We start from the raw sequence: 22,958 nt of genomic DNA, 5'->3' as shown, positions 1-22,958 counted from the left end.
ATCCTTGTGTCTCCGTGCAAAGCTTCCCTGGCCTATTCCAAAATATTCACTTAACTGTGGCCTCAAAACAATCGTGATTGTTATGGCCCTAAGCCATAACCTTTCCCTGCCTATGACCAGAGTGGATACTTGGTGACCGTGCTAGTCTGGCTTATGCACTGGGAGGTAAAGGCTGAAAGGATTTGACTATTGGAAGGCTTCGATGGTCAATAACCTCTAAAAAGACAGGAATTCATCTTTTACTGTTTGGCTACCGACAATGTGGTTCTCTAACCAGCAACTTTAGCATTACTTGGTGGCGAAAATGCATTTCTCAGGCCTCACCCAAGACCTACTGTGTCAGAATTGGTCTTTTTAACGAGATCCTCTGGTGATTCAAATGCACAGGAACGATTGGGCATGTTGCATTAGAGCTAGGCCTAGTGAGGGAAGTTTTCAGTTATACTTAGGAACATACTCAGTTGAGTCCCGCTGATTTTGATTCACCATACATACTAATCTTCCTCAGAAGGTTTCAGACTGGCCATATCTGAATTTGGCTCTCCTTTTGGCCCTCAGGAACTTCTCAATAATGCTAGGATGTAGCAGGGGCTCTCTACTGTGCAATGGGCCGTTAGCTCATGGGCTAGTCTGAAATGTAATAGGGCATGGCATTGTAATAGCCTCAGAGTATACATTTTGATGTGTTTGAATGCGCAAATTCTTTCATTCCTTAGGGTTCGTGGGCTGAGAAAGAAGAAAAAGGGGGAAATGACACGGACACATCCTTCAACTTATTTGGAAACCATAGATCAACAATAGCAATGAGAGCAGATATATGGAGTTATTGATCTGTGATAATAATTGTCACCACAGTTGTAAATGGGAGCCTGCAATTCTCATTTATTTAACAGACATTTGAGCATGTACTGTGAACCAGGCACTTAGATAGATGCTTTATATAGATTATTGCATTTCACTGCACAATGACCCCACAAGATTGGTGTTACTACTTCCATTTTACAGATGAGAAAACAGAGCCTCAGGGAGGTTAGATTTTAAATCCAACCTCTATTTCCAAAGCCCATCTCTCTGCATTAAGACAAATGCAACTGTGCTGATAATGTTACAACATTTAATATTGGTATCATTACTTCTTTTTCAAATGAAAACATAGATATTTCCAGGTGTTGAAAAAGGCACATTTTGGTCTGTGAAATCAGACTGGAAAATCACTTTACCCATTAAGAAATTTATATATATGTATATATAATACACACACATATATAGGTACACATATGTATATATGTGTGTGTATATATGTAATATGTATTTACATATACATATAATGTATATACATATACATTAGTGCACAAATGTCTCTTTCTGTAAGTTTTGTCTTATAACAACAGATATTTTTAAGGGTGAAGAAGTTTCAAGGCCTTTTCAGTCTTCTCAAAAATCTACTTATTCTATTTACTCAGTAAAACTTGCGATGAAAATCTATTTGCTTATAGAGATTAAGGCCTCATATTAAGCAGTTAGATCACTGTTTACTTAAGATTCTATGAATAGAGTCTATTTTAACTCCCTTCTCTTAGGAAGAATGAGGTATTCTAGATCAATTTTTGAGCCTCTGGTTGAATTGCATGGATCCCCCAATGGGAGAGTGTATTGCCCAACAATGTTTAATATTAAGTATCTTACATATTCTATTCTCTTCATTTCCCCTTTTTTCCTTCCCTGTTCCTCTTTGGATCTATCTATCTATCTATCATCTATCTATCAATACATCAAATGGGAAAAATGCTTTACTTTTACATAGATAGGTAGTCATTTATAGAGAGAAATAATCAAACTGAAAACTTAGAATCCCATCCTTCTTTTAGAATTGGGGACCAAATCAAAATCAAATTTATTATATGTCTTGGCATCCATTTGAAAACCTACCTAATATGAGCAAAATCATCAATTACTTCTATGTACTCATTAACTCAAAGATAAAAGCAAAGCACATGTGACTGAGATAAATCAATGTATTACTTCATTTGCCAGCTGAGTTATTTTAGGGCTTTTAGGTTTAAATACCTGGCATTGTCTAAATCCTAAGATTTTCCTACTTGGCTATCTTGCATGAGCAGAAGAACCCAAAACATCCTTTTAACCTTTCCAGACTGTAAACTCCATGAGGTCAGGTATCATATCCTCCTTGTTCCTTTTGGCTTTGCCAGGTACTTATCCCAGTAAATTCAGTATTTTGGTAAACCACATTTATTTTTGGTTTAGTAAGTTAAGATTAGTGTTTGCTTCAAATCAACAGCATGGAACAGTGTATAATTTTTAGTGTGAAAGAATAGAGACTCTAAGCTTAATGTCTACGCTCTAGAGAAGGATTTCTAAACAGCAGCCTTATTGGCATTTTATGGCAGATAACTCTTAGTTGTGGGGCTCGCCTGTTGCATTGTAAGATGTTTTATAGCATCTCTGGCCTCTACCCTCTACTAGATACCAGTAGAAACACCCCCTTTCCCAACTGAGAACCACTGCTCTACATCAGGTCCCAGAGGGTTGGAGTAAATTTAGAACCAAAGATCCAGGAGCTTGCATAACAGACAATGAACAGGAAGGAAGGAAAGGGCAAAGATAGCTTTTGGACAAGAACAAGACTCTCATGTTGATAATGGGTCTAAGAAGACAGAAAAAACTGGGAAGCTTAGGGTTGTTGGAGAACTAGGGTTCTCCACCTAAAATGAGAAGTTTGTCACAGAGCCAGGAACTCAGGACCTTCTAGGACACCCAGGCCACCATTAGAAGGCCAATCAGAGTAACTGAAGACTGGAGAGAGTTTAGAGGTATGCTTCCTGCCCACATCTGTGAGATGTAAACTGAGAAAAAGGACTGACTCAGAGGAAGATATAAATGATAGGACTGTATACAAACTTCCAAAGTGGACAGAGACCACATACAGGAATCAAGAGGTGTGCAGGTGGAGAAAAACAAGAAACCTATAGCATTTGTTGTTTCTCCTCACATCTTTCATTTTCAACATGCTTCTAAACTGTTTCAAGACATGAAGAGTGGGCAACACACAAGAAAGGATGCTTTCTTTAAATCGGGTGCTGTATTTATTTATTTATTTATTTATTTATTTATTTATTTATTTTTGTTAAATACCAAACTGATACAGTATTGTCACCTAGGAAGATCTGTGGCAAGGAAATAATCTTATTCAGTAATAAGTAAGCCTAAGAGGGCACTTTTTCTTGTCCTCTGTGAAAGCTATTCCTTCCATTTTATACTCACTTGAGGGCCTTGACTGACTCCTGGGGTCAGAGGATTTCCAAGAACGTATTTTTTAGCCCGTTCAACACTCCTTCGAACAAACTCATCATAAATTGATTCTTCCACAAAGAGTCTGGATGCAGCTATGCAACACTGGCCTTGGTGGTAGAATAATCCATGGTGGGAAAATTCAATGGCATTATCCACTGCAAAGAAGACACTCACATTGAAGAAGAGTTATTTTCTAAAGGTTACATATTTTTATACATATCTGTCAGAGGCAATATGGTGCTGTGGAAAACTTATGAGTTGCAGAATCAGACATAAATTCAATACATCCCACCTCTTATCATCCAGGTGACAAATTACCCTTTCTAATCCTCTCTGTGATATGGAAATGATAGCAAAAAATATTGAATCTAAAAAGAATTGTGGTTATTATTACAATTTTGATGTAGGTATTACCAAGAATATAGAAAGTGTCACAAGATCCAATCCCCCTGCAAACGATTTTTATAAATATCTCCGTTTATACTTAGTTAGGTGACTATGAATATTTCAGGCTCCAAGTTTTAACTACATGACAAAGAAAATATGAACTATCAATTGTATTAAATAACTTAAAAATATTTTTAGGCACCCTGATCAATAAGAAAAGTGTTATTTCTGAAAAAAAAATTAATATTCAGAATCATTCACCAAGCCTTACAACCCTGGTCCAGAAAAAACATTCTCCAGCTTTATTTAAAATATACTGTATTATTTCATATATGCCTATAAGCTCTTCTTCCCTATGTATTTGAGATGGTAGAATGGGTCTTGAAAGGGAGGAAAAGGTTGCGTCATTATTAAGTCCTAAACAACCTGAAGAAAGTTTTCTCTGCATTTTAATTTTTTAAATGCTGAAAACTTAATTGAACATATGTCAGTCGAGTGCTGTTGTATTTCTTTTGTGAACTAACCACACCTACTTACGTTGTAGTGGAAACAGTTCACAGAAAGATTTCGTAAAAATCAGGAATCTCGTTTGTAGAGTATATAATAAGGTAGTGTGGTCTGAAAAGCTTCAGTTATGACCACATTCAGCCATTTTTGTTCATTGCCATATACCTCAACTGCTAAAGAAAGAGCTAGATGAATGCTTGACAGCCTATTTCTGCTAATTGACATCCATTTAGAAAATAACTATGGGATTTTACTCGGTAATATACTGAGAATGAACCTGGGATATTGTATAGTGGAGTCAGATCATGACTGGAGATTGAATATATGTAAATTTGACTACACTTGCTAGGAAGAGAAAGAGAGGGAGAAATTCCTTGAATAATAGGCGTCATTTTCCCCTGGCCATTTCATTTAATGTGTGTATGACCCAGAGCGAAGGGAAAGGACAAATGTGAAATTTACTGTCTCCCTAGCTGGTCCCAGTACAATTTCACCATGCCTAACCCAATGCTAATATTTAAAGGCATAGACTTAATTAAGAATATACCATGGCTCCTAAGTGCAAAACAGTTAGTTTGCCTGGAGTTCAGCTGAGGAAATAGCAAACTATTCCAAATCACGAGGAAAGAGTGTCTGTGTTAGACTTATCTAGGTGTTGTACTTTAGGACAGTTTGAGAGACTTTCACGAGTAATTCTAGATTCTCATTAATGCCTTACATTTTGACGTTAGGGGCAAACCCTTTTATAAACTTCAGGTTCTCCGTACGGCATTACGGGACACCAAGGTGAGGGGTGAAAAGTTAAGAGTGGCTTTCACTCACAGTCGGCGTCGGCAAACACAATGCAGGGGCTCTTTCCACCAAGCTCCAGCGTCACCCTCTTCAGATTGCTTTTCCCGGCAGCTTCTTTGATCATTTTGCCAACCTGTAATGGAGCATTACAAAGGAGGAGGCTTAGTCTGCTCCCGTGAAGGTGGGTTTATTTGGCAGTCTAAATTTAGACAATGTTTGTGCCATAGTTAAGTTTCATTAGGGAGAGACATTAGTGGCATTTTTCGAGACTGGCACCTTCAGATATCAAATGCTCCTCCAACCGAGCACACATGTGATGAATCCGAAAAACCCTCATGAGAAAAGATCCACCGCTGACCTTGATGAACACCACTGGACAGGAGGTAGTTTTCATTTTAATCAGAACTTCCCCTTTCTACTGATGGACTTGAGATGTCACGGTCCAGCCAAAACTTACCTACTTTAATTTTATCCCTCTACAGCAATCCAGAGAACTCTGTCCAAACGGTCATATTCACTAACCCCCCAAATCTCATCTCTGTTTCTCATCACGTGCTCCTTGTGACCTGGGTTGACTCCAGTCCTGCCCTTCCCTGGGGTCCAGCTGATATCTGAACACTTCTTTGAAGCCTGCTCTGTTGACTCTGGGTAGACATGACCTTTTCTTCCTCTTTTGCCCCATACAACGCTCATGAGGATTGCTTCAGTGTCTACCTCGGATTGTATTATTTGTGTCCATATCAATTTCCCAAACAGGTATCACCTCCTTGGTAGCAGTGATAAAGTCCTATCATTGCGTATTTCTTGTTAGCACTATCTGTTGCGGTGGGGGTTTGTTTAACTATGAACTGACTGACAGGTATCTCTCTCTCTCTCTTCCTCTCTCTGTCTCCCCCCTGCATTCTTCCCTTCCCCTCTCCCTCCACACCTTTGAACAGTAGAGCTAGAAAAAAGAAATTGGATCTGTGCTTTCTGCTGCTACTTCCGCTAGCTGGAATCCTACTGTTCTGGTTTCTTCTTTAATGCTTGCTGCCTCTCTTCAGAGAAAGACATTGTTTTCATTTTTTTTCTTTGTGGATCACATCCCATCAAGATTATTTTCTGTAGTTGTTTTATTTTTCCATCTCTAAAACCTGGCCTGCTTTACAACTATTTCCTCTTCATTAGTTTTATTGAAGTCCGAATGTACTTAAATGATCTTTGCTTTTCTTTTTTGAGAGATGATTCATTTTATCTTGCTTCTGGGTTTCTTTTCCTATTTGACACATCAGAGTTAAATAAAAAGTTTCTATCCCAATGGAACAAAAGATAAGTAGATGCTTGCTGAGTGTGTGTTTGATTTTTACGTGGTTACTGAGCCGAATGCTACTGTGCATTACAGAGTAAAGCATTAATTAATCTGTCAATGTTTTTATCTTATTTCAAGATGTTGTGCACAAACCCTTTAATATGGGTGAATAAAGAGAAACTAACATGCTTGCAGTAGGGAAATCCTGTCTGAAATTTTTCTTATATACCATTTTCTTTCCATAATATACTTCTTATTCAATTTTCATTTAAGATGATTAAGAATTCTGTATTTCCTACATAATATGCTTTTCTTTTCCTCCTTTGAATTTAATTCTTTCTGCATCTTTTTTTTTTCTTAATTGTTTAACTTAGAAACATTTACTGGGGAAACTTGATTAAAGTAGGTAAGTTTTGCCTTGGGGAAGGGAATAAGATTGGAGATATTTTTCTTAAAGCCACATATGTCAGAAGAATGAGAATGAAGAATGGCTAGAAGTATGAGTAAGAGAGGAAGGTTACACATCTGCTTAGGACAAGTTTAGATGGCCAACAAAAGGTTTGTTTGAGTTTTCTCAAAGGTCTAGCTAACGCTAAAAGAAGGAAACATCAATTTTTGTCTTGTGATTTTGTTCCTTTACTTGGAAAAAAGTAAAGGTTTATCATTTTTTCTTAAAAAAGCTCTGCAATGAGAAGGATAAGAACCTTCAAGACCATGGTCAACAATATGTGGCATGATAATGTGGCATTGCCTTGTGGGGCAGAAACAGCAGATGCTCGTGAAAATAGCCGAGCTTATCTCACCGTGCACAGTGTATGTTGGATTCTGTTTTAAACGAATCGAATGAGGCATGAACATTCTTCTCTTACCAGAAGGATTTTTAGAAAGAGTGTCATTGTTATAAGGACCACGCAAGATGGAATCCCCTGTTTGCCTCTTTCACGGCCCTTGGCAAGTTTCTTGCTATCTGCTAAACACAAACCTGAAGCTAAAAGAGAGCCCAGGAAGACCGAGTTTTCTGCGTGGCCTCTAAAATCATATTGGTTACACTTGATTATTTAATGCCTATTCAGAAGTAGTTACTGTACTGGTTTATTTAATGCTTATTCAGAAGTAGTTACTGTACTGGTTTCTGCAGATAACAATGCATAAAATAGTCTTTGAGGATGGTCAGCAAAGGAGAGAGATCCACGACCAAGCAAAGAGCACGAGCTATTATAATCATGTACCATGGTTAATGGGGACACAGGAGGGGAGGTTCAAATTCAGGATGGGGGCACCTGGGTGGCTCAGTCGGTTAAACATCCAACTCCTGATTTCGGCTTGGGTCATGAGCTCACAGTTTGTGAGATGGAGCCTCGTGTCAGGCTCTGCACTGACAGCACAGAGCCTGCTTGGGATTCTCTCTCTCCCTCTCTCTCAGCCTCTCTCCGTCTCTCTCTCTCAATAACAAATAAATAAGCATTTTAAAAATTCAGCATGCCCCCGGAACTGCAGAGAGAGCCATAGAGGTAACATGTGGCAGCAGCCTTATCATAGTCGGTGTGGCCACCAGTGGGCACAAGCCTGGAGGAAGGAAACGATACATCTGAGTCCTCGATAGGGTGCTCGCTAGTAAGGTGTTTACTACTCATTAGCTCTGTCAGTTTTATTCTGTACACTAAGGTAGACATTATTATTCCCATTCACAAATTAGAAATGCAAGTTTAGCAATGATACTTAACTTTTGGAAGACACACTGTGTAAAGGGATAGAGTCAGAATTTGAGCCCAGATGTTGCCTGCCTAGTCTGTTAACCTCAAAATTTTTCTATTTTTGGCAGGTAAACTCCCCCAAAATGCTGCAGGGGCCTGGGGATGGGCCAAGGCAAACAGGCAGTGGTTCCAGAGAGGGGGTCAGGCAACAGCCCAGATGAACTAGAGAATGAGTGGGCATGGGATCTAGAGGAGGAAATATGCATGGAGTCCTTTGGGGGAAGGTCTAGAATGCTCAGCTGAGGAGTTTGTACCTTCCTGCCCTTATCTCCTCTACTATGATTCTGATCTGTGACTTTACCACTTTCTAACTTATTGCCATGTCTCATTTCCAATTATTTTGTCCCACCGAATGCAGGATTTGCTTTCCCTCACATCAACTAGGGGTTTGCAGAATGGAAACTTTTTCTATTCTATGTCTATGAAATGTAAGAAAAAGTACATAAGTATTTAATTTTTAAAAAAAATCAAGAAGAGTAACTTTTGATTTTCCACCATTTAAAAAAATTTTTAATGTTTTATTTATTTTTGAGAAAGAGAGAGACAGAGTGTGAGCAGGGCAGGGGCAGAGAGAGAGAATAGCTGAAGCAGGCTCCAGGCTCCGAGCTGTCAGCACAGAGCCCCACGCGAGGCTCAAACCCATAGACCGCGAGACCATGACCTGAGTCGAAGTCAGATGCTTAACCGACTGAGCCCCCCCAGGCGCCCCTCCACCATTTTAATTCTCTATGTAGATGTTTCTTTATACTGGAGTGGCTAAGTAGGAGTATAAAATAATCCAATTAGCTTCTCCTCATTATCTAGAATGTTCTTCTTGCTTCTCAATCTCCAAGGGAGTTAAAAAAGTAACCCCTCTTCAAAATTCAGAGCAAGTCCTAACACCTACGTAGACATCACCATTCCTATTCCTTCCTGTGAATGCCCTCAGAGCAGTCGACACATATCATAGTATCTTATCACGTCTTGCTGTGTATCTTATTTGTAACAGCCACTTTATAGGAAAGCATTCTCATTCTTCAAACTTTCTACTGAATACCAGTAAAAGGTTTGCACTCATCTTCTAACAATGTCACATAATCCAATAAGAGGACTCAAATTGTGTTTTACTTGATACAGTACGATTTTACCACTGTCTTTTGCTTGTAATAGGAAATCATCTCAATAGGTGGGAATCCATTCTCCCAAACTCCACTTTCCAGGAAGCGCTCTCTCTCTCTCTCCTTCCTGCCTCTTCTTGCAGTGCCCATGGCTGAGACCCTGTTCTTTAGCCTTCCAGAAGGTCGCACTGGAGCCAAAAAGGCATAAAAGTTAGGCTAAACCAGCAGTAACATTCAGGAAGCTGAGTTGCTGGCTCCCTTTCAGAACGATCAAGAAACAGAGAACCCCAAATAAGGAGCTAAGGGTGATGTTCTGCAATTTAATTTTCGTAATCTACAGGGTAAAATTACATTCATTCATACAAATCACTGTGGCTCTATTTAGAATTTCTATCATAAACCATACTAATCACATGACAGGATCCAATTGGCTCTAGTTCTCATCAGGGAAAGGAATGAACATTCTAAAAGCAGTTCACTGTAGTCCGAGTTTGTCACAGGTATTTCGTTTCATCTCAACTACATCTGCTTATGTTCTATAAACACGTCTGAAGGCTTGAATAAGGAACAAATCATTAAAAAGAACTTTTGTTTTAAAGAAACGTCGGCTTAAAAACAGTTACATAAAACACACGCTTCTGACACCTGGAGATACAGACATTCCTCACTACTGGCCCGAGCAACTGATTACCTCTGTAGATCCTGTGAAGGCCACTTTGTCTATGTCCATGTGGGAAGAAATGGCCGCCCCTGCGGTAGGTCCATAACCAGGCACAATGTTCACTACTCCTGGAGGGAAACCTGCCTGAGGATACAAAGTAAAATATTTACAACAGAACTGAGAATCTCATTCTACGACAAAAAAGAGGCGTGTATGGGATCAAAGTTGCCTCTTTATGCCGAGCTTATGAGTTTCTCTACCAGGAAAGATTCGTTTATGTGGTTTTATTATTATTATTTCATTTCTCAGCCCACTTAAAATAACCTCAAGAGTTGCATTGCTGGGGAAGTATTTCTCCTCGGGGTAAGACCATGTTTGACTTTTATGGGTCATTGCCCCTGTGATGGCTGTCTCAAGTTTCCTAACGGTAACTCAGATAGATAGTATGGGTAAAAGAACTTGGTAAATTACTCACATAGAAGGAAAGCAATGTGTATATTAACCTATCGGCAAATCTAAAAGGATCTTACATTTTTAGTTTCTAGCTATTGATTGTGCAGGGCATACCAACTGGGTGGCAAAAGCCTACTGGCAATATTTAATCAGTAAAACATTAGATAAGAATTGTCATCCCGTGCATGATTAAGTGGCACAGACTGATTTCATTCCTCGTTAAAAAAATGATGAGGTAGAAAACAGTGTGTACCTGAGATGGGCACCATCACATTTCACGTTGTAGGCACCAACGTGCCCCATTTTGATATATCTTTGCCTTTTTTTTAAAGTGAAGAATAGTTTTAAGATTTACACTCAGGTTTTTAAAATTTAAGTGTCTAGTAACTAAAGCTTGTTTTCTAAGTTCTAGAAAGACATGAAGGACAATGGGCAATAAATTGTTTGCAAGAAAAAAGATATTAACACAATCCAGACAGTGGATGGAAATAAATTTCACGTGCAAACTTTTTTTTGCCACTTGTTAAGCAAGAAGGCAAATGCAGAGGAAACTAGAATAGAAAACAGAACATAAACATGTCCCCTTGTGGGTAGATGTGTTCAAAACTTATGTGGCACAATATTACAAGTGAGCAGAGAGGCCTCCAACCTTCGAATGGACTAGTTTTTTTTTTTTTTTTAATTTTAAATCGCAGAACCTCCAGGCCATCGGTACCGGTTATAAACCAATTTTCATTTCAATATCCAAAAGAAGGATACTTCAGTTTCAACATGAAGTCACATTCATGAGAGTTAGGCCAAAGAAACAAATAAACAAGGGGCGCGGTCTCCCAAAAATGAATAAACATTAAAACATTTTTAAAAAGAAACAAACAAAAGTGATCATAAGGTGACTGTTTGACATGAAGCCTTTGAATCTGGCATCTTATCTCCATTTGGGCAGAGGTGCATTTGGGCTGATTGCAAAAAATCTCAACTGGCAGCCATATTAAATTTGTCTTCATCACTGGCCAGGAGCCATTGGGAGGTAGTTTAGGGGAGCACGAAGTGAGGTCTTCTTATTGTAAATGAAGGCTCCCGAGTTCTTGTGCATATTTTGATGGGGGAAACTCACCTCTTGTATTAAAGATGCCACGTGAAGAGCAGTGAGAGGAGTTTGCTCTGCAGGTTTGACAACCACTGTATTTCCGCAGCTAAGGGCAGGCCCTATCTTCCAAATGAGCATGACCAACGGGAAATTCCACTAGAAAGCAATATATAACAATAGATTCTTTGTATCACTGAAAGCTACCTTTGCCAATCTAACTTCTACATTATCCACTACCCATCGATGTGAAATAATAATTGTGGTAGTTTTGTGCGGTCAACTGGTGTATTCGAATTCAGTTAATTGCTAAAAGCAAACTCATAAATGCTAAAAAGCTCCAAGTAAGCTAGATGTGGGACGGGAGTGGAAGAGAGCCATACAATTTTATCAAGGGCTGTTATTATGAGTTCTTCATCTACTGGAGGGGAAAAAAAAATCACCGCATGGTTTAAAAATCAAACCTTGCTATTAAACACACTAGAAGTTATCTGTACGTGTTTGAAAAGTGTGATTATTCCTCCCTCCTTATAGATCATTTATTGTAACTACACACCCAATAGTAAGACTTAACAGTGACCTGAAACTAATATAACACTGTATGTCAGCTATACTTCAATAATAAAAATTATATGTATGTGAGTGTGTATGTGGGTATGGGGGTATGTGGGTATGTGTTTATTTCTAAGACAAATATCTCGCTAAAGACATTAAAGTTTAGCGTCTGGTGGCTAAGAACTTGGTTCAAATCTCAGCTCAGTCACTGACTAGCCCAGTGAACTCAGACAAGTTACATGCTCTCCTTGGATGATTTCTTCATCTGTAAGTACTGATAAAAATCCTCTCTACTTTGGAAGGTCATCCTGAGGATTCTTCAAGAAAGTAGGCCAAAGACTTAAGAGACTGATTCATCATAGTCATGCAATAAATATTAGCCATTATTAGTGCCCAGGATTTCATAGTTTTTATTAATTTTATTGAGATTTGTGAAGTAATGAGCGATTTCATTCAAAAAATTGCATGTATGCATTTCAGTCTCATTGGAGCAGAAGCTAATTCATTGTGACTTCCTCATTTAAAAACTTCACGGGTGGCTGTGTGGTTCCATCAGTTAAGCAACCAACCCCCGATTTCAGCTGAGGTCATGATCTCATGATTCAGAGATGGAGACTCGTATTGGGCTCTTTGCTGACAACCTGGAACCAGCTTGGGATTCTCTCTCTTCCTCTCTCTCTGCTCATTCCCTACTCGCACCTGCTCTCTTTCTCTCTCTCAAAATAAATAAACATTTTTAAAAAATAATCAAAAACTTCAGAATACTCTGCCAACTTTTTATTTGGCCTCTTTGAGTATGTTGGCGAAATCAGTTAGGTAGCCTCCTCTTTTGGGGGTTTAAAAGAAAATCTTCATGATTCTGCTTAAAAATACTACTAAAGGTAGGATACATCCCATACAGTGGTCCAACAGGTCCTTCCATTTTAATTGAAAACAGGCATTTAGGACATGAACACTGGTTGCTACTATTCTCCATGATAAGTCTCAATGAGGAGATTAAAAGTGAAGAATAGAAGCAGAGAAGTTGGTGATGACCACTTTGGTTACATGTGAAACACGGGTCTTAAAAAGAGTATATAACACAGCATTTTAAAAAAAACCATACAGTAAATGTCAATGTCAATGCTGAAACACACTCAAGTACTGAAACACTCAAGAGATACACCACAATATAGATACGATTCTGGGCTAACTCATTTGTATCTGAAGAGTTCAGTCACAGGGAGACCTAAGCTCATCAGTTACTACATTTGGTCCACATTTAGCAAATCTCTGAGAACGTATTTGTGTTGGATAAAGCTTCTTTACCAAATGAAATAGAATTCTTTTTTTTCTGTTTTAAAATGGAAAATGATATAGAAAACCAACTTACAGGAATGATTTGGCCACATACACCAATAGGCTCATGTCTTGTATAAGTAAAAAAGTTTCCATCTGGAAAATAAAACACAATCATTTATGGGCAAATATATTTGACATACATGGGATGGTGGTTTGGGTTGATACTTACAGAAAGGTATACACAATAACTAAAAACAAAAACAAGGGTGCCTGGGTGGCTCAGTCAGTTAAGCATCTGACTTCAGCTCAGGTCATGATCTCATGGCTCATGAGTTCGAGCCCCACGTCTGGCTCTGTGCTGACAATTCAGAGCCTGGAGCCTGCTTTGGATTCTGTGTCTCCTTCTCTCTCTGCCTCTCCCCAAATCACGCTCTATCTCTATCTCTCTCTGAATAAACAAACATTGAAAAAAATAATAATAAAAACAAAACCAAAAATTTAGGAAACCAAGAAAACATATCTCCAACCACTTACACAATGAAAAATTGTGTTCTGAAATAGTAATTTGAAATGAGAGGAACCATAAAACTGATATAGGTCAAGAAAAAGATGTGAAACCAGAAAATATCTGAAAGATATTTAGTTCTATCTCTCACCCATGTAGAAGGGCTATTTTCTAAATTATCCTCATTCTCAAAGTTTACTTTTCTTTCTTAAGAAAAAAGGTAAAAGGGGGGCACCTAGGTGCCCCTGTCAGTTGAGCATCAGACTCTTGGTTTCAGCTCAGGTCATGATCATGGTTTGTGAGTTCCAGCCCTGTGCTGGGCTCTGTGCAGACAGTGCAGAGCCTCCTTGGGATTCTCTGTTTCTCTCCCTCTTTCTCTGCCCCAACCCCACTCATGCACGTGCACACGCACATGCACATGTGCTCTCTCTCTCTCTCTTTTTCTCTTTCTCAAAATATATAAATAAACTTAAAAAAAAAAGAAAAAGAAAAAAGGTAAAAGGTGTATGACTAAGAAAATACCTGTTAGAGTGCTATCTCTGACAGTTCTAACTTCTATCAGTAATGGCAGAATTTTTTTGAAGTAAAACTAATAAAATTAGAAGAGAGTAGAATTAAAAAAAAATATATCTCCCTACAAGCCTACTGCTTATTCTAAAGGCTTTTTTTTCCTACCAAAAAATAAAAGCAGACTCTATTAATCCATGAAAAAAAAATGCCAGAAGTAAAAGACATTGCTAAAAAAGGTGTCAGAAGTAAAAGACATTGCTTTGCAATCTGGATTTCATTGATTGATATACCTCAAAGTTTGATGTGGTCATTCTGAGGTTACATGGCACATTTTGTTCTGTTCTATTCTAGTTCTCACAAAAACTTCCTGGCTATCATAGCAAGAAAGCTCCTTATCAAGTCTATTTTTACTTAAAATGGTTTCTCCCTCGTCAAAGGGTAAAGCAAGAATTTCTAACATAGCCACATTTCTTGTTTTTTACCATGGTCTCACTCCCTCCCCCCCCCCCTTTTAATTCCTGGCTATCACTTTTAACCTGCTGGAGGCTGTCATGAGATTGAAAATACCCAGGAGGGCCAGCCCAGAGGATGTTGTACTTCTACAGCCAGTAAGTGCATTTATAGGAATTAAATTCTACCCATCATGTTTTCCAAACTGATGCTTCTTTATATTCATATCTCATTATGTGCATTCTCTACTGAAATAATAAAACACGTACATACACATCTACTCACAAATTCTTAAATTGGGCTATAAACACAGTCTCATCTTGCTTTGAAGCTACTTGAAATAAATCAATGTGAATTGGTTTGTTTAATTAATCTGCTGTAACTACTGAGTTAGACCAGGCACAGATGACCATAACTGACTCACTCTGGAACATGCAAAGACACTTAAATAATTACATTATAGGAGGGGTATAAATGCCACTACTGGAATACACAATAAATAATTTGAGGCCAGCTTTGAAAAGTTTGTGCCTTGAGAGAGACAATTGCCCTAATTCAGTGATTGTGGGCACAAGACTGCTCTTGCTTTAAAATTGTCTAACACATCTGTAGTGGTACTTTCTGTGTGACTATGCAGAAACAATGTTAAAAAGCTATGTGATAAATCTTAGCAGAAGTTCAGAGCTGCATCATCTCAAAGTCGAGGTGAAAATAAGACTGCCTTTTTGGGTGACATCTTTAAAAAGGAGGATTTGGAATAATGCAGCTCTACAGTAATCTTCTCGCACCTACCCCCCATCCCTGGTGGTTTCTCAAAGCTCCTTACCGATGGGTATCGTGCGACCCTGGATCTTGTCAGCCCACCCTGCACAGTAGCGTAATGTCGTTATGCAACCCCCTAAATCCATCTGATATGCATTGGAGAATAGTTTTCCACCATTCATTGACTCCATTGTCTGAAAAAGAAATCAAACCTCAAACATAAACTTCCACAAACATTTTAGATTAAAAAATACAGCGTTATTATTTTCAATGATCATGTGTTAGAGAATTTTGGAAATAGAAAGAAATCCTGTAAGCCATCTTATATCACCTTCCCTTTCTAACAAAGGGGGTAAAACAGAAAAGGGCTAAAAGGACTTACTTAGACTTGCTTAAGGTCACATACCAAGATCCAGATAGAAAGGGCAGTGAGATTCTGGTTACTAACCCCTAGTGTTCCTTTCTTCCATCTCATTCTGACTGTCCTCCAGCTGACCAGCTTTCTAGGAATTGGTTCCAATTTGATAGACACGAAGTTGGTGAGAGTGAGTGCACCTAGTTTCGTTAGATCAGAGCTCCAACAAAATTTCACTTAGTGCATAAATACAACTGTGGGACAGTTAAATATCGGGGACTATTAATAGTGCCTCAATGATTGGGGTGCCTGGGTGGCTCAGTCAGTTGAGCGTCCGACTTTGGCTCGGGTCATGATCTCGCCGTTTGTGGGTTCGAGTCCTGGGTCGGGCTCTGTGTTGACAGCTTGGAGCCTGGAGCCTGCTTCAGATTCTGTGTCTCCATGTCTCTCTCTCTGCCCCTCCCCTACTCTCTCTCTCTCTCAAAAATAAAAAAAAAAAACATTAAAAAAATAAAAAAAAATAGTGCCTCAATGATTTTTAATTTTTGCATGCCATTTGGATATAACCAATCAAGTTACACAAACTTCAGTGACCCCTGCATCTTTTAGTTCATGAGTTTTCTTCAGTAGAAGTTTTAATTGTGAAACTCCCAGTTTTGCCACTATTATCATAATTCTTGTTTGAGTGGTCAGGCTGTGCTCTAACCGTCTATTGGTATCAGATGACCTGTCTTCCTTTCCTCCTTTCCTTAAGCAGGAACTCTTAAGAGCTCTTTGGGACCTCATGTCCGGCCAGGGCAGGAATGTCCAGGTGACAAACTGTTAAAATAGCTCCTCGTTTATCAGACAATCTTCTGTCTCTGCATTATGTTGTGAGCCATCTCAAAACTTAGATCAAACGTGATTTTCGTGTCCTGATTTTCTTTCCCCCTTAGGAGCTTATCAGACAGAGGGAGCAAGCCCTCTACACTCCACAGAGCAGCTAAATAGGAAAAGTCAAGTTTTGGCAAATTCTGCTTTCTTCCTCCAGGACATTTTGGTTAATATAATATTATTGTGTGTAACTCCTAAGTCCACACTTTTGCATACTTTGAATTACGCTGAACCTTTAAATAATAAATAGTTCTTTGATTAACTATAATTGCTCCTGTTGATTTAAAAATAAGTATAGAGGCTTCTTTGTTACTGCCAGTAAAAGATTCTAAAGGTAATAAAAATTTGCTCTGAAACTTGATCTTGGTTGGTATTGGTTTGGGTTCAATTGGCTTCACTATAATACCTAACTAAGAAGAAAATAAGGAAACACCCCGCCCATTTTACTTAACTGACTCATCTAACTGCCAAATGGTTTTTTTTATCAGTATACATTAAAATATAATTATTATAAGCCATGCACGATTGGATTTCTTTCCTCCTTCTTCACCTTTTTCAACTGTAAAGAGAATATCATTTAATCGAGACTGTTGTGGATGCATACATTTCAGGAGGGGAAAAAGCAGCCATTTATTTATTAAGTGTCTTGGTGGGCTAGATTAAAGAGAAATAGGTTTATTTTAGAGAAATATTCTGGGCACCTTTGACAAACTATGCGATTTTCCATAAAAAGAGTCCCGTGTTCAAGTAAGTTGGAGAAACCCAGTGTACTATTCTAGGCTATTCACTGCATGTGACCTCGTTGAAGGCTCTAAGGAATTCTAGAATAGAGAAAAGAAATTCGTGTAGGTTGGTTTAACTTGGATTGCCAAAGTTTAGACTGTAGAATCTACACGAGTAGAAATTAACATCGTCTAGAACTACAATGCAGATTACTACTCGAGAATAAGCTCACTGATAAGATTTTCTGTACTGGAGCTGGTCGAGGTCTTTTCGTTTTGTTTGTAGTGAGCATGTAGTGATGACTAAAACATAACCGACGTGCCAATCCAAACAACGAGTACTTTCTAGAGATCTCGCTACCTGCCCAGTTTGATTAATACTCACTGCCAGGAGAAGACGATCTCTTTCAATTAAGTCAGCCAACTTGTATATTAGCCGCCCTCTCTCTGAAGCATTCATGGTGCGCCATGGAGAGCCGATCTGAAAAGCCTGTCTTGCGGCCTTCACTGCTTTGTCAATATCCTCCTGTAAGTCAAAGGGAATTCAATTCAGTAGCCTAAAAGTGTTAGCGAATCCAATGGCAGGAACCCTATAGAACAGACTAAAGGTCCTCATAAGTAGATGCTGTGTCCTCATTAGCCCAACGTCGAGCACATTGTACAAACTCAAGTATCATATACTGGAATTATATACCTGCTGCCTAATCTTTGGAATGATGAATTCCACACACAGAACTCAGGCTTGATTTCCTAGAATAGAAATATTATAATACTTAAGTATTGCTATCACTGAAAGGCTTCCCATACATATATCAAATCATGTTCTAATTACTTTACACACATTAACTTATTTGATTCTTTTCTTAAGTGTTTATTTATTTCTGAGAGAGAGAGAGAAAGAGAGAGAGGGAGGGAAAGCACAAGCAGAGGAGGGGCAGAGGGAGAAGGGGACAGAGGATCTGAAGTGGGCTCCACACTGACGGCACAAGAGCCTCAACGCTGGGCTCAAACTCCCAAATCGTGAGACTATGACCTGAGCCGAAGTGGGATACTTAACGGACTGAGCCCCCTAGGTGCCCCAATTCATTTGATTCTTAAGAATTTTGTGAGACAAATACATTCCCCATTTTACCGATGAAGAAAGTGAAGCAAAGAGAGAGAGGAAGTTTGCCCAAGGTCAGTGGCAGGCAGTGGCAGAAGGGAATTTTAAACGGAGCGCCTCTGACTGTAGAGACTGCTCTTCACCACTACGTGATACTGCTTTGGTGACTGCGTTACCAAGAGTTCCAGGGAAAGCTCAAGATCTACTAAAATGGTGTGTATCTTCTTGGATGGCCGGTGACCCGTAGCCTATACACTTTCATCTGGAACCTACTGCAGGTGTATAGCAACTGGGTTTTGCTGTTGAAGGGTAAAAATCATAATCGTGTGTTCATTCCTCTTGTGTAGAGAGAAAAAAGCACAGCAGAGTGAAACTGGTATAGAGAAAGATCTGTCTACATCTGGTTTCAGCTCAGGTCATGATCTCATGATTCGTGAGTTCGAGCCCCACGTTGGGCTCCGTGCTGACGGCTTGGAGCCTGCTTGGGATTCTTTCTGTCTCTCCCCCTTCCCCTCTCCCCTGCTTGTGCTCTCTCTCTCTCTAAAAATACATAAAAATTTTTTCAAAATTAAAAAAAGTGTAATCTGGTGTGATGCAGTGATAATATTCACCGAGCACAAGTAAACATCCTTTCACTGTAATACATCACACACTTGTTTATCTCACTGCCTAGCCTTTGAGGTTAAATATGTATATAGTCATATTTTGGGTATTCAGCTAATCACACTGATCGTTTATATTTGGACGTTGTTTTAGGCCATGGGCTCTAACCTTTTCCAAGTTATTTTCAGACAGCAGTGTTTGGGAAAAAAAAACAAAAACACAAGAGTCTGAAATTGCCAGCAGGATCTGTGGATACCACAGCTTATAAAATATATGCTGCTCTGTGTTTAAACAGACCTGTGTGCCCCAGCTTTCTCTTGGATTCTTCTGTCAGTGTTCTGCTATTGGCCTTAACCAAATATGGTTTATCAGAGGCGTCCTGGCCTCCCGAAGGGATATGGGAAAAAATGACTTCAAGACAATTAACTCTGTCATACGGAAAATACATTCCTGAAATAAAGACCTTTTTGTGGTTGTGTCCTTTGGGTTATAATCCTCCTTTTCTCCTATCTTCTATTTTATCTCGCAGGCATAGAAATAGAGTAATGGTGGTTAATACATAGCTTTGGAAGAAAACAACTCAAGTTTGAATTCTGTTTCCTCATCTATTATCTCTGTGAGTTTTGGGATATCCATCCATCCTTCCACCCATCCAAAAATATGTCAAACGCTATTCTGTAAGTCTCGGCATCAGGTTGCTAACGATAAAATAGCGAAGATGGGAGACTGTCCTTTTGAAAATTAAATAAGGTAACACTGGAAACACATTTTCTATGTGACAGACATTACATTAAGTGTTCACTAAGTGGTAGCAAGTGCTGTCATATTTGCGCCAAAACAACCTTAAAACAACTCTCAGTTCTAGTATATTTTAATTTTTTCCTTTCAGTTTTCCCTACCCTGTATCATTTTAGGGCTTTATTATCTCATACTGCTGCTAATCTTCCCATGTCCATTATCTTCTCTCACCAAACTGTCTTTTCTACTGCTATCAGGCTAATCTTCCTCAAACAATTTTACGTGATCCCTTTCCCTTTCAGATATTTGCAATGTCTCCCCTTGCCCTACGGTCCTAAGGCCAGACTCCTCTTCCTGATTTTCAAGACCCAACGTTATGGGGCACCACCTCACCTACCCAAACTTGCGTTTACATTTTTTTCTCCTCTGTCTAGCCCAACTGCTTCTCATCTTTGCTCCTGCCATTCTCCTTCCCTAGAATGTTCTACCAGCACACTCCTTTACTTTGAAAATTCTACATGTTCTTTAAGACCCAGCTCAGGGGCAGCTGGGTGTCTCAGTCGGTTGAGCGTCTGACCCAACTTCGGCTCAGGTCATGATCTCACAGTTCATGAGTTTGAGGCTCACATCGGGCTCTGTGCTGACAGCTCAGAGCCTGGAGCCGGCTTCCAATTCTGGGTCTTCCTCTCTCTCTCTGCCCTTCCCCCACTCACACTCTGTTTCTCTCTTTCTCAAAAATAAACATTAAAAAAAAAAAAGACCCAGGTCAAAGATCAGAATCTACCTAAACTCTTGCCAGGCTAATCCAGCTTGACAGTAGCTACTAGTTAAGAGTTTACCAAGCTCTACGCACTAAGTGACACCCTCCATAACCCTGCAGTTTCTACCACGGTTAAGCACCACGCACCTTGTTTTACAGGACATGAAATCCAGCAGGAAACCTAGCAACCAAAATTAGATCTCACATCTGGCTCCAAAATCCAATTTCATAGCTTTGCAAGAATATCCTGATAGTGATCTTTGCAATGAATATTTATTGCTATCTGTATTAAAAGCTGTGCTATTCCTTACTATTCTGGGCCTACAATAGGCAGTTAATAAATATTTAATAATTTAATGACCTATCATTTAAATTCATCATATTACTTTGATTTTATAGAAGAGTGCTCCTGATATAAATAATTTGCTGATATTGACATTCACATCGTAAATCGTACTTTAATCAATTCCATTATGTAACAGAGCCTTTACATTAACCGTATTAGGCATGAAGCTTGTTGTTACAAACATGATAAAAGTTTTATGACTAGTATCTCTTGGCTTTTTATTCCGGGACTATAGCATCTGCAAGGACATTAGCTTTTTAATCAACCAGTAAACAGTTTGGTACGTTCAGATTTGCCACCATCAACAATGCTTTTGCCTTAGAGTGTTTAAAATGTTCCTTTTTTTGAAGTAAGGGACTAAAGCTGAATGGAAGAAAGCGGATTGAATGAAGATAAAATATGAAAGTCCTCCTAAACATGGTTAAGGAAAGACAAACTTTTCTATCACTCCCAGGATGTGCATTTCCATAGTAAATCCATTCCAATTTGGAGAAAATAGTTCTCAGACCAGTTTTACTTTTACACTTGTCATAAGCACTTACTTTAATGGACATTTACTTTTATCCCCACCAATTATTTGTTGGGTCATGCTTAGTATTAAAAGCAGTTTTCAGGATTAGTCAATATAGCCTAAAAGAGCCAGTGAAGTGAAAAGAAAACAGTTCCCACCCACATCAGTGCTTTGCTTTGTAAGTTCCATTTGTTCTTGCCCCTCCTCCTTTCTTTATAACACCATTGAAAGGCGGTATATAGCCCATTGTTAGCTCCATTCTGCTCATAAATTAAATCCCCCAAACCTCTTGGCTCATTATCTAAAGAGTCAGTTCCAGAATATTAGGTTTACGGTGACTGTGTAATTTACTAGATTTGTACCTTTCACTAAGCAACGTTAGAAGTTAGTACACATTTGTCGGCAAAACTGTGAGACCAGCAATAATTACTTAGAAAGAAACGTTAGTAGATTACCCCTGAAAGAGAACACGATGACAAGAGTGCTAAATATTAAGCAAGCTGTTGCTTATGCCAAACAGTTTATATCATAAACAACTGAACTCAAATGATCAAGTATCCAGCAACTCGATTAGCATTGTGACCTGATTTGAAGCTTTGCTGGATGTTAATGAGTGTCCCTGATCTACATTTGCACAGACAATGCTGCTCTGCTATGAGCAGGAGTAAAACTGCCAAAAAGCACACAGCAAACAAATGACCAACGTTTCTAAAGCTTCAGGTTTGATCATCAGCTCTCCCTCACTACGGTTTAGGAAGAAGGTAAATGCCACCACGATGCCAAGAAAAGTCCTCAGACTGCCTGAGGAGATTCAGCTGGAACTCCTGGCACAGATTTGTTTCACTGATGAAACTAAAGTTGGAAGCCCGTGGCAAAGAGAAATGTCCAAGGCACCAGAGCCAAAGCATCCGGAATACTTGTTCTGTTGTTAATTGCAAACTGCAACCAGTTCTGCGGTCTTACTCCTGAGTAGCATTTATACCTCTGGAGAGAAAGAGGAGGCAGCTGTCAGGGGGCTCAAATGTACCTTACCTTGCTCTTTATTGTTTTCCCCACCACCCCAGGGTCTCCAGAGCTACTCAAGCAACCAGAAGGACGCTTGATGTAATATGGTGCTTTAATGCAGTGCTGCGTAGATCTCTGGAAGTCTCTGATAAATCATCATTCCTCTTTGTTGAATGTGAAGAACACATTTTCCTCCTATTTCTAGGAATAGCCCAAAGGACACAGACTTCTGGGTCTCCTGGAGCATGTGACCAGGGACCATCAGTATGTCTCTGCTCAAGTTTGGTCTTGTCACATTTCATAGAGGTGCAGAGTGATGATCACAGCGCAGGTTCCAACTCTAACATTTTACTTATTAAGTCCATGCCCTCCATTAAATGCTAACAGAGGGGATACAACTTATTAATACCTAGTTCAGTGGTTCTCCAAGTATATTCCTCCACCTCCAACCCAACAAACTGGCAACATCAGAGTCACCTGAGAATCTGTCAGAAATGCAAATTCTCAGGCCCCACCCTAGAATTATGGAAACAAACTCTAAGGGT

At 39.2% G+C, this 22,958-nt stretch overlaps 1 protein-coding gene across 1 annotated transcript in view; it reads right to left on the bottom strand.

The window, feature by feature from the left end:
• ALDH1A1 (aldehyde dehydrogenase 1 family member A1) overlaps positions 1-22,958 on the bottom strand; it is a 58,644-nt gene that overhangs the window by 19,063 nt on the left and 16,623 nt on the right. The window contains exons 3-9 of the mRNA XM_015063261.3: positions 17,734-17,874; positions 15,463-15,592; positions 13,263-13,324; positions 11,366-11,494; positions 9,829-9,942; positions 5,029-5,131; positions 3,283-3,467 (exon numbers count right to left, since the gene is read on the bottom strand). Coding sequence (XP_014918747.1) covers positions 3,283-3,467; positions 5,029-5,131; positions 9,829-9,942; positions 11,366-11,494; positions 13,263-13,324; positions 15,463-15,592; positions 17,734-17,874 — 864 coding nt within the window. The remainder of the gene's footprint in view (positions 1-3,282; positions 3,468-5,028; positions 5,132-9,828; positions 9,943-11,365; positions 11,495-13,262; positions 13,325-15,462; positions 15,593-17,733; positions 17,875-22,958) is intronic.

Source organism: Acinonyx jubatus, chromosome D4 (genome assembly GCF_027475565.1).
Source record: "Acinonyx jubatus isolate Ajub_Pintada_27869175 chromosome D4, VMU_Ajub_asm_v1.0, whole genome shotgun sequence".
NCBI lineage: Eukaryota > Metazoa > Chordata > Mammalia > Carnivora > Felidae > Acinonyx > Acinonyx jubatus.
The sequence above is the reverse complement of the archived record's forward strand: the minus strand, read 5'-3'. Positions and strand labels throughout refer to the sequence as shown.